Source organism: Ciconia boyciana, chromosome 3 (assembly GCF_034638445.1).
Source record: "Ciconia boyciana chromosome 3, ASM3463844v1, whole genome shotgun sequence".
In the NCBI taxonomy this organism is placed as follows: Eukaryota; Metazoa; Chordata; class Aves; order Ciconiiformes; family Ciconiidae; genus Ciconia; species Ciconia boyciana.
Genome location: NC_132936.1, coordinates 5,239,455 through 5,250,000, shown reverse-complemented (window position 1 = coordinate 5,250,000; position 10,546 = coordinate 5,239,455). Strand labels below are relative to the sequence as shown.

The window sequence follows — 10,546 nt, the reverse complement described above, 5'->3', positions numbered from 1 at the left end:
CTGAATCTTCTGGTTCATATTAAAAAAAAAAATTGCCTTGTGCATGCAGGCATGTCTAGTTTTCCTTCTTAGCATGAATGTTGTAGTGAGGGACATTATCTCAGAATTGCTTATGTTCATGGAAAGAGCTGCTTACATGACTAGTTACATGATGCAAAGTTCTGTAACTTAAGTGAAACCAAAAGAATAACTGTAAAAGAAAGCAGTGCTTACTATTTTTCCTGACAAATGTAGATGAGTTTTAGAATTTTGAATATTTAGTTCCTGAGATAAATGACTGGGTGACGTGAGGATAATTTGGAGAATATTTTAAATTGTTTATAGACCTCTGGGAACTGAACATGGGGTTAAATAATACTTATAAATTCTATACAGTTAACTGCTTGCTTAGATTTCCTACTTATTAGGAAAAAAAAAAAGCTGAGGAAAGGTAGATTTTCATGTCTTCATTTTGTAACATGCTGTAAACTTGCCAGAATTTCAGAACAGAGCAGAAAATATACTATAAGCTGGAGAACCCTACAAACAGCACCTGTAGATATAAATAATAGACTAATAAAAAGCATAGCATGTTATTAATATTTTATATAAGATTAATCTGTAGGCACTCATGCGTGCTTATACTTAATAATGTACACAAGCACACAAACATGCATATATCCTGAAAAACAAAGTAAACACTACTTCTGCACTGTTGTCATCAGTATATTATGATGTTTCCTTCCATAACTGCATGATATTTATGGGTGAATATCTTGGAAAAAGGGACTATCTCATCTTGAATCAATATAAAATACCCATCATATTGCAGCTGTTACGATTAACAAATAAGAAATGATGTTGCAGAGTGTAAAGATGTGTGTATCTATACAAAATTATAGACACACATTCAAAAAAATATTTGTATCTAAAGTGCAAAAAAATCGTCCAGTGACATCAGCGGATATTTCTTTCTCTCATTCCTAATAAAGCAATAGCATTACTTACTATGAAAAGCATAAAACATGTGAGAATATGGATTTTGTCAATGAAAAGATGCACAAATACTTAACTCTGAGGGCGTCAGGGAGACTTACATTTCAGCAGATGCCCAAGCGCGTAACTAAATCAGAATAAATCATCACACTCCAGCCACCCTATTGTCCTCTTCGTCTATACAAAGGGAAATCTACAATCAAAACAGACCAAGTTCTTTTTGCATCATGCATTATTGGGATTTTCATTATGTTGACAAGACTGTTGGGTTAGAGTATGGCTCTGTTGTTCTTGCTGCTGTCATCTACACAACCCATCATCAGCTTGCGTTGGCATTTTGTACTGACTTGTGCTATTTGATGGGGAGACAGGAATAAGGAAGGGAAAATACTCTCCCGATGTTTGCTGTGACTACCTTTTTCAGCACCACATAGCTTAACTTTTCTTCATTCTAGGCTTGGGAAACAAAGCAAAAGCACAGTTCACACAAAGGAGCATGTTGTGTTGAGTATGAACCAGTCAGTTGAGGGAAAAAGACTGAGTCCCAAAAGTAAGCTAGCAAAAATGAACATAGTCTTTTGTTATTCCTCTCCCTCAGACCACTTGACAATCATCATAGAATAAAATAGAATCATAGAATAGTTTGGGTTGAAAGGGACCTTTAAAGGTCATCTAGTCCAACCCCCCTGCAATGAGCAGGGACATCTTCAACTAGATCAGGTTATATATCATCTCCTGAGGTGATTCAGTATCTGAGGCGATTCAGTATAAGGCAATATTGGGCCCCAGGTCTTTCACCCAAATGTGGTCTGCTGCATAAACCATATCTCTTCCTCACCCATCTTTTTCCTCTCAATCATATTTGTTGAAATCAACATGAAGATGACACATCAGAGGGTAAAACTCTGTCATGAAGAAAGAAGAAGTAATTGAACAGAGTTGGATAAAAGAGAAGCCCTGAAGAAGTGTTTGTGTGCCTGAAAGCTTCCCTTCTTTCTTCTTTTTTTTTTCCCAAATCTATCAGTTGCAATATAAAAGATATTCCCCCTTCATCTAAATCTTGTCTTGCTTGTATCTTTAAACCTCTGTGGCTGTAAGAGCGCAACTATAACCATTTACAGTCATCTCTAACACGGTATCTTATGGCAACAGATGATGTCAGACCAGACCACATAATCACTTCCCTGTGGGAATAAACAGTTGTCCTAAAAAGAGCCTTTTTAACATTCACAAGCCCATTTCACGTGGTACCCAGAGCACAAAATTGCTGAGGCAATCTGCTGGATGATCCTACCAGAATCTCACATTCTGCCTGCTCTCATTTTCTTTTTCCTAGCGTTGCAGTAGGACCACTGGTGTGGGTAACTAGTCAGGAAGCAATGGCCACAGTTTTTCCTTCTTTATGTACACTGGTGGGCACATTACTTTGCCGTGACTATGTAATCTGATGAGCTGATGGTGTCTTATGTATCCTGGCATCAGAAGCTAGGCTGTAAAAGTTTCTAACGCAAGTAAAATCTGCCAAGAAGCATAGCGATCTCCAGGCTGAACTGCTAGACTAATGAAAGGCATTATTTCCATTCTATTTTTGAGGCCATTTTCTTCTGCTTCTTCAGCTGGTGTCTGTTAGCATCCCACCTCTCAAACACCCTGTAATGCCAAAACCAGCTCAACAGTTGAACAAGGATTGACTTTTCCAACAGCACCTACAGCAGCATTGGGTTTATGGGAAAGAAATCTGGTTGTTGCCACTGCTGTTTAGCGCAACTCAAAACATACCTTGTCATCTCCCCATTGAGCTGCATTTCTTCACAAAATCATTTGGCCACTCTAACACATGATCAGAATATGGGGGAAGGAATACACTGAAGTGTGTGTGTTTGGCAAGAAACCTAACCCTTCGTCTTTCAGTGTTGTTGCACTTGTTTCCTTTCTCTTTCCAGCAGCCCTCCCTTTGTTTACTGTCATTCCTTTTTCTGTTTACCACCTGGTGTAAAGGCCAGGACTTCATCCATCTCCTTTCCAAGGTGCTGTTTGTGGTAGGAGTTCTGTGCCTTCAAAACTGCACACAGTTTGTGACAAAGACATAGCTTCGTCTAGAAAGCACCACACTGCTCTCTGTTGCTGTGTCCATGAATAATTAATATAGTGAAATAATTATATGCAACAGATTTTACCTTCTTGTAATTTGCAACTTGTTCTCCATGCTTCTGGAAAGCAAATGACTTAGACTTGTTGTTTCCTTTTACTTTTAACCCATAACTGGCTTACCTGGAATTGCTTTGTTTAAGATCATGTTGCATAGGCATGATGATTTTAAACATTTTAGACCGTAAACAACCCTCTACTAAATAGTAATGAGAAGTGTTCCAGTAAATTCTAGTTAGGGTAGGAGCAGCTGCAGAGTAACAGGTTTTTGGATTAAAGGAACAATTATTTATCTGGCATAAATGGTGCACATACTGGTTTAACCTGGCAAGAAGCTAAACTTTAATATGACACTGATTTCAGTACAGTCTCACTCATTATAAAATTTACAGACTTACTGAAGTAAATACATATGTAGATATTGTTACTGTTTTCTTGACACGTATACATGTACACGTGTGTATACGTATTGTGTGGCAGGAGAAGCCAAACAAACAAATCTAGTCAGTGTTAACACTCTTCACAAATGTACCTGGCAGACCAGAAGTTTGAAAATGTTGATTGAAAATATTTATAGGTTTCTGTGCAGCCCTGCCTCAGATATGAAAAAAAACCCCCAAAAATCAAAAAACAACCAAACACCAAAACAACAAAACCCCAAAAACATTTCAAGCATGTGGCACCAGATTTCTGTATTTATAGAATCATAGAATCATAGAATGGTTTGGATTGGAAGCGACCTTAAAGACCATCTAGTTCCAACCCCCTGCCATGGGCAGGGACACCTTCCACTAGACCAGGTTGCTCAAAGCTCCATCCAACCTGGCCTTGAACATTTCCAGGGATGGGGCATCCACAACTTTGCTGGGCAACCTGTTCCAGTGCCTCACCACCCTCATAGTGAAGAATTTCTTCCTTAGATCTAATCTAAATCTACCGTCTTTCACTTTAAAGCCCTTACCCCTTGTCCTGTTACTCCATGCTGTTGTAAAAAGTCCCTCTCCAGTTTTCTTGTAGGCCCCCTTCAGGTACTGGAAGGCTGCTATAAGGTATCCCCGGAGCCTTCTCTTCTCCAGGCTGAACAACCCCAACTCTCTCAGCCTGTCTTCAATACGAGAGGTGTTCCAGCCCTCTGGTCATCTTTGTGGCCCTCCTCTGGACTCGCTCCACAGGTCCACGTCCTTCTTATGTTGGGGGCCCCAGAGCTGGACGCAGTACTCCAGGTGGGGTCTCTTGAGAGCAGAGTGGAGGGGCAGAATCACCTCCCTCAGCCTGCTGGCCATGTTTCTTCTGATGCAGCCCAGGATACAGTTGGCTTTCTGGGCTGCAAGCATACATTGCCAGGTCATGTTGAGCTTCTCATCAACCAACACACCCAAGCCCTTCTCCTCAGGGCTGCTCTCAATCCATTCTCTGCCCAGACAGTATTTGTGCTTGGGATTGCCCCAACCCATGTGCAGGACCTTGCACTTGGCCTTGTTGAACTTCATGAAGTTCACACAGGCCCACCTCTCAAGCCTGTCAAGGTCCCTCTGGATGGCATCCCTTCCCTCCAGCGTTGTCGGCAAACCTGCTGAGGGTGCACTCAGTCCCACTGTCCATGTCACCAACAAAGAAGTTAAACAGCGCTGGTCCCAATACCGACCCCTGAGGAACGCCACTCGTCACTCGTCTCCACTTGGACATCAAGCCATTGACCACAACTCTTTGAGTGAGACCATCCAGCCAATTCCTTATCCACTGAGTGGTCCATCTGTCAAATCCATGTCTCTCCAATTTAGAGACAAGCATGTCGTGTGGGACAGTGTCAAATGCTTTGCACAAGTCCAGGTAGATGACGTCAGATGCTCTTTCCTTATCCACCAATACTGTAACCTCATCGTAGAAGGCCACCAAATTTGTCAGGCACGATTTACCCTTAGTGAAGCCATGTTGGTTGTCACCAATAACCTCCTTATTTTCCATGTGCTTTAGCATAGTTTCCAGGAGCATCTGCTCCATGATCTTGCCGGGCACAGAGGTGAGACTGTAGTTCCTCGGATCTTCCTTTTTTCCCTTTTTAAAAGTGCGGGTTATATTTCCCCTTTTCCAGTCAGTGGGAACTTCACTGACTGCCACGACTTCTCAAATATGATTGCTAGTGTCTTGGCAACTTCATCCGCCAGTTCCCTCAGGACCCGTGGATGCATCTCATCAGGTCTCATGGACTTGTGCACCTTCAGGTTCCTTAGATGGTCTTGAACCTGATCTTCTCCTACAGTGGGGGGTTCTTCATTCTCCCAGTCCGTGCCTTTGCCTTCTGTGACTTGGGCAGTGTGGCTTGAGCACTTGCTGGTGAAGACTGAGGCAAAAAAGTTGTTGAGTACCTCAGCCTTCTCCATATTCCAGGTAACCAGGTCTCCCGTTTCCTTCTGGAGAGGGCCCATATTTTCTCTAGTCTTCCTTTTATCACTGACTTACCTATAGAAGCTTTTCTTGTTGCCCTTGATGTCCCTGGCCAGATTTAATTCTATCAGGGCTTTACCTTTCCTAGCCTGATCCCTGGCTGCTTGGCCAATTTCTCTGTATTCCTCCCAGGCTACCTGTCCTTGCTTCTACCCTCTGTAAGCTTCCTTTCTGTGTTTGAGTTTGTCCAGGAGCTCCTTGTTCACCCATGCAGGCCTCTTGGCATTTTTGCCTGACTTCCTCTTCACTGGGATGCATCGCTCCTGAGCTTGGAGGAGGTGATCCTTGAATATTAGCCAGCTTTCTTGGGCTCCTCTTCCCTCCAGGGCTTTATCCCATGGTACTCTACCAAGCAGATCCCTGAAGAGGCCAAAGTCTGTCCTCCTGAAGTCCAGGGTAGTGAGCTTGTTGTGCGCCCTCCTTGGTGCCCTAAGGATCTTGAACTCCACTATTTCATGGTCACTGCAGCCAAGGCTGCCCTTGACCTTCACATTCCCCACCAGCCCCTCCTTGTTGGTGAGAACAAGGTCATCTCCTCCTTGGCTCATCTATCACTTGGAGAAGGTAGTTATCATCAACACATTCCAGGAACCTCCCAGATTGCTTATGCCCTGCTGTGTTGTCCGTCCAATAGATATCAGCGTGGTTGAAGTCCCCCATGAGGACCAGGGCTTCTGAACGTTGAGGCTGCTCCTACCTGTCTATTGAGGGCCTCATCTGCTCCATCTTCCTGGTTGGGTGGTCTGTAGCAGACCCCCATTATAATGTCACCTGTCCCTGCCCTCCCTTTATCCTGACCCATAAACTGTCGGTCAGCTCCTCATCCAACTCTAGGCAGAGCTCCATGCACTCCAGCTGGTCATTGACATAGAGTATGACACCCCCTCCTCATCTCCCCTGCCTTGTCTTTTCTAAAGAGCCTGTATCCTTCCATTCCAACACTCCAGTCATAGGAGCCATCCCACCACGTCTCCGTGATGCCAATAAGATCATAGCCCTGCAGGTGTGTGCACATCTCTAACTCCTCTTGTTTATTCCCCATGCCATGTGCATTTGCATAGAGGCATTTAAGTTGGGCTCCTGATGAAGCTGACTTACTGGCTGGAGTAGCTGTAATTCCTTTGTGCTGCTCTTCAGGTGCTCCCCTGCTGACGTGTGATCGTTCTCCAGGGTCTGGTCATCTATTGCTGGCACTGGGTAGGAGTGGGATTGATTGAGGTTCCCCTCCCCCGGCATATGCTCATATTTGAGCATATGAGCTCATGAATTGTATCTTTGAGCTGTGCAAAAATGTGCGTAAGTGCCCTTGATGTGTCTATATGTTTGATGATGCATGATTTGCCTCTATATTCTGTCTGAGAAGTGGACACTAATATCTATCCTGTAGCATAATTAGAAAAGTCATAAAATACCCTGCTGTACTGAGTCAGGATCTTACCCATCTGGGATTTATACCAAGAGATGTTCTTTTCTGGTTTTGCTGTCAGCACAAATGTGTAAATATACCTTCAAGAGCTGAAATATTTGGAAAGAAATTCTGTTTGCCTTATGTAAGCTAGCAATAGTCTGCCTTTAATGAAGTTTCATCCTTCAGTTATATTCCTCTGTCTCTGCTAAAACTGGAACACACATAATTATTACCTTAATTTTAAGAGGGATTACATATGGAAGAAGATAAAGTAAAGGTGTTAGGATCTTGTCTAAAGTGAACTATTCTTTTTGGTTTTTTTCTATTCTTTCTATTCTATTCTATTCTATTCTATTCTATTCTATTCTATTCTATTCATATTACAGAATTTAGATTACAATCTAAAATTTTTAAGCATAATGAAGTGAGCTCTTGCAGTGCAAAAAGATTAGGGTGTTCACAGGAAAGAACAAATTATCATGGTAGTTTAAAAAATACAGTGTCTTTCCTTTAAACATGAATGATAAGCACAGATTCATTCTGCTCTAAGAAGGTCTTTATATCATTGTCTTCACAGAAACCATCTGAACTCCTTCTAGTAGTGCATTGAATTATATGATATTTTATATCACTGTCATATGCAGCTCATTCTTTTTTTCTGATCTTTCCCCCAGGGAAGAATTGTGCATGCAGTGCTAAGATTTATTTCTTCCACAGAATTTTTTATTGTAGGTAGGTTGGAGAAGGCAGGTCAAAGAAAAGTGTTTTGCACTTGGTGATAAAATATGTGCTTGTCCTTAAGATTTTTTTGTTTTTCCCTGGGAATTTGTACTATCCTCTTGGATCAGTTGCAGAGAAAGTTTTCTCTCTTGCTCTCTCACATATTAACTTTAAGTTAAAAGCTCGATTTTGCCTGAGGAGTTATTGATCACAGTCTTCATTGAAAGATTTGGTGATCATTCAGCAGTTTTAGACCCAGGCCAAGTAATTGCCACTTTCAAGAAATAAACAATTCCAGAACTAACCTGAGATAAACTGACATAGCTCAATAGATTTCAATCATTAACATCAGCTGAGGATTTGACCTAACTTTAGAAGGAATATATGAGAGTTCAAAGGCATGGAAAGCCGTTCTGGCTGCAAATCACTTCAAACCTATAGTGCTGTTGCATCTTTGTTATCCTAAACACTGCTATGAGAGTTAAAATGAACGTTTCTCATTAGAACCAATGCTCTAAATTTTTCACCGACTGCATTTTTAAAAATTCTGAGTGATACCTGAAGTTAGTTCAATCTTATGTTATTAATCATACTAGAGACAAGACTCGAAAGACTGACAATATGTAATTTTTATTGAGTATGAAATCAAATGAGGTAGCCAAAATGATCTAATTTGACTGTAAATCTTATAAGATCTAATAGTTCACTTTTCCTGGACTGAAATTTCAATCTGTTCATCTTTCTCAAAGCAACAATATGAAGCAATATTTAAAACCAAAACCAAAACCAAAACCACCACCCCCAAAATACTGCAAAAACCTAAACAAAAGCAACAACAACAAAACCAACCACAAGTAAACAACGGAATTGTTCTTCATGACTGAATTTGTCAAAACATGGAATATGAGGTTTCCCCCGCTCTAACATTTCTTTTGTTTTGTAGGTGGCACCTGCGTTGTTAACCCCACCGACTTGTTCTGCTCTGTTCCTGGTCGCTTATCTCTACTCAGCTCCACTTCGAAGTACAAAGTGACCATTGCAGAGGTGAAGAGGCGCCTTTCACCACCAGAATGCCTCAATGCTTCCCTCTTAGGAGGTATTTTGAGAAGGTAAGTTGAAGGTGAGAATAACAAGTCCTAGACAGTGCTGTAATTTCTGTAATTTTATTTTCTACAAATAGGTTTTGTTCTCTTTCCCCACTTGGATAGGTTGTTGCAGTTTGGGAAAACAGAAGGAGATGGATTGGGAGTGAACACTGTTTCTAGGAAAATTTTCAGTAAATGAGAAAAATGAAGATTGTGTTGGCATTTTTCCCAGAAAGTTTACATTTTTCAGGGAACTGATTTTTTTCCCCCTCAGTTCAGTACCCATCAGAGACGGACAGGTGTCACTTTGCCTTGTTTTGAATGAGAAAAAAAAGACCCTCAGTGTGTGGAAAATGTCACCAGAGCTACAAATCTGACTTCTTGTTGAGAAGCTATTTCAAAGTAAATTGTTTTACCAAGTGTAGTTACAACCCTCACTCATCAAAAACCTAAAACAGGGACATGTAGAGATGCCTTTTTCTCCCATTCTCCCTTGCATGCTTTTTGAGAGCACAAGTCCTATGACGACTGGCTGAGGGAACTGGCTGAGGGGAGACCTTATCGATCTCTACAACTACCTGAAAGGAGGTTGTAAAGAGGTGGGTATCGGTCTCTTCTCCCAAGTAACAAGCCATAAGCAGAAGGAAATGGCCTCAAGTTGCACCAGGGGAGGTTTAGATTGGATATTAGGAAAAATTTCTTCACCGAAAGGGTTGTCAAGCATTGGAACAGGCTGCCTGGGGAAGTGGTTCAGTCACCATCCCTGCAGGTATTTAAAAGACGTGTAGATGTGGTGCTTAGGGACATGGTTTAGTGGTGGACTTGGCAGTGCTAGGTTAACGGTTGGACTTGATGATGATCTTAAAGGTCTTTTCCAACCTAAATGATTCTATGATTCTATGAGTACAAAAAAGATAAACTTAGCAGAATACGCTGGTTTTATTTTTCTCGTTGTGAGATACTGGAGAGGAAGCAAGTAATTAGGTAACATTTTGCCTCTGACCCTTCACTGACCAGAGCAGACACCTGCAGAGAGCAGTAGCAGAGAGGAGGAAAGTGGCAGACTGTGCCTCACATTGCAAGTGGAAAACAAGGAGGCAACTGTAATTCAGCCGGGCATATGTAAGTCACAATGTCCCTGAGGCGTCAACTTAGATGGCATAAGCTACTTGAATGCCCTTTGATCAAAACTAGCTGGGAAGTCATAGGCTATTTCACTGCTGTCACTGAAGGCCACACTGATCCTCGTACTTATACTGAAAGTCATTTTAACCAACCTGCGATATTCTAAGATATGTAGTAGTCCAAGAGCTGTCTTGAGCCATCTTGCAGAGTAAGGACTATAGATCATAAAACTGTTTCAGGGGAAAAAGCCCTATTTACCTGTGCCTCTATAGGCATTGAAATCCAAAATCTACATCTACAAAAGTTTTCATCTATTATTGCTTCACCTTGGAGAGGCCTTCAGTGAATAGTCATAGAAATGTTCACTTTAAATACTCATACCGCAGGCTTCATCAATACCAGTACAAGCTATTAAGAATGCAAGGGCATCAGCCTGAACATGGGGACTCATTTCTCTCTTCTGTTAAAATGCTAGAATGAACCCCATAGGCTTTTGACCAGACCAAATATCACTCTTCCAAATCAACCCTGGGCATGGTTCAGGAGTTAGCAAACGCCAGGGACTAGTCCCAGCCAGCAGTTTGGATGTGCTAACTGTTTTATGAAGCAGAGAGTGTAAATGAATAGATTTGGTCAGGCT

At 41.6% G+C, this 10,546-nt stretch overlaps 1 protein-coding gene across 1 annotated transcript in view; it reads left to right on the top strand.

Moving 5' to 3' along the window:
• The window catches only part of TFAP2D (transcription factor AP-2 delta), a 48,537-nt gene that overhangs the window by 11,631 nt on the left and 26,360 nt on the right, over positions 1–10,546 (top strand). Inside the window, exon 4 of the mRNA XM_072857798.1 lies at positions 8,640–8,805. Within this exon, the coding sequence (XP_072713899.1) occupies positions 8,640–8,805 (166 nt within the window). The remainder of the gene's footprint in view (positions 1–8,639; positions 8,806–10,546) is intronic.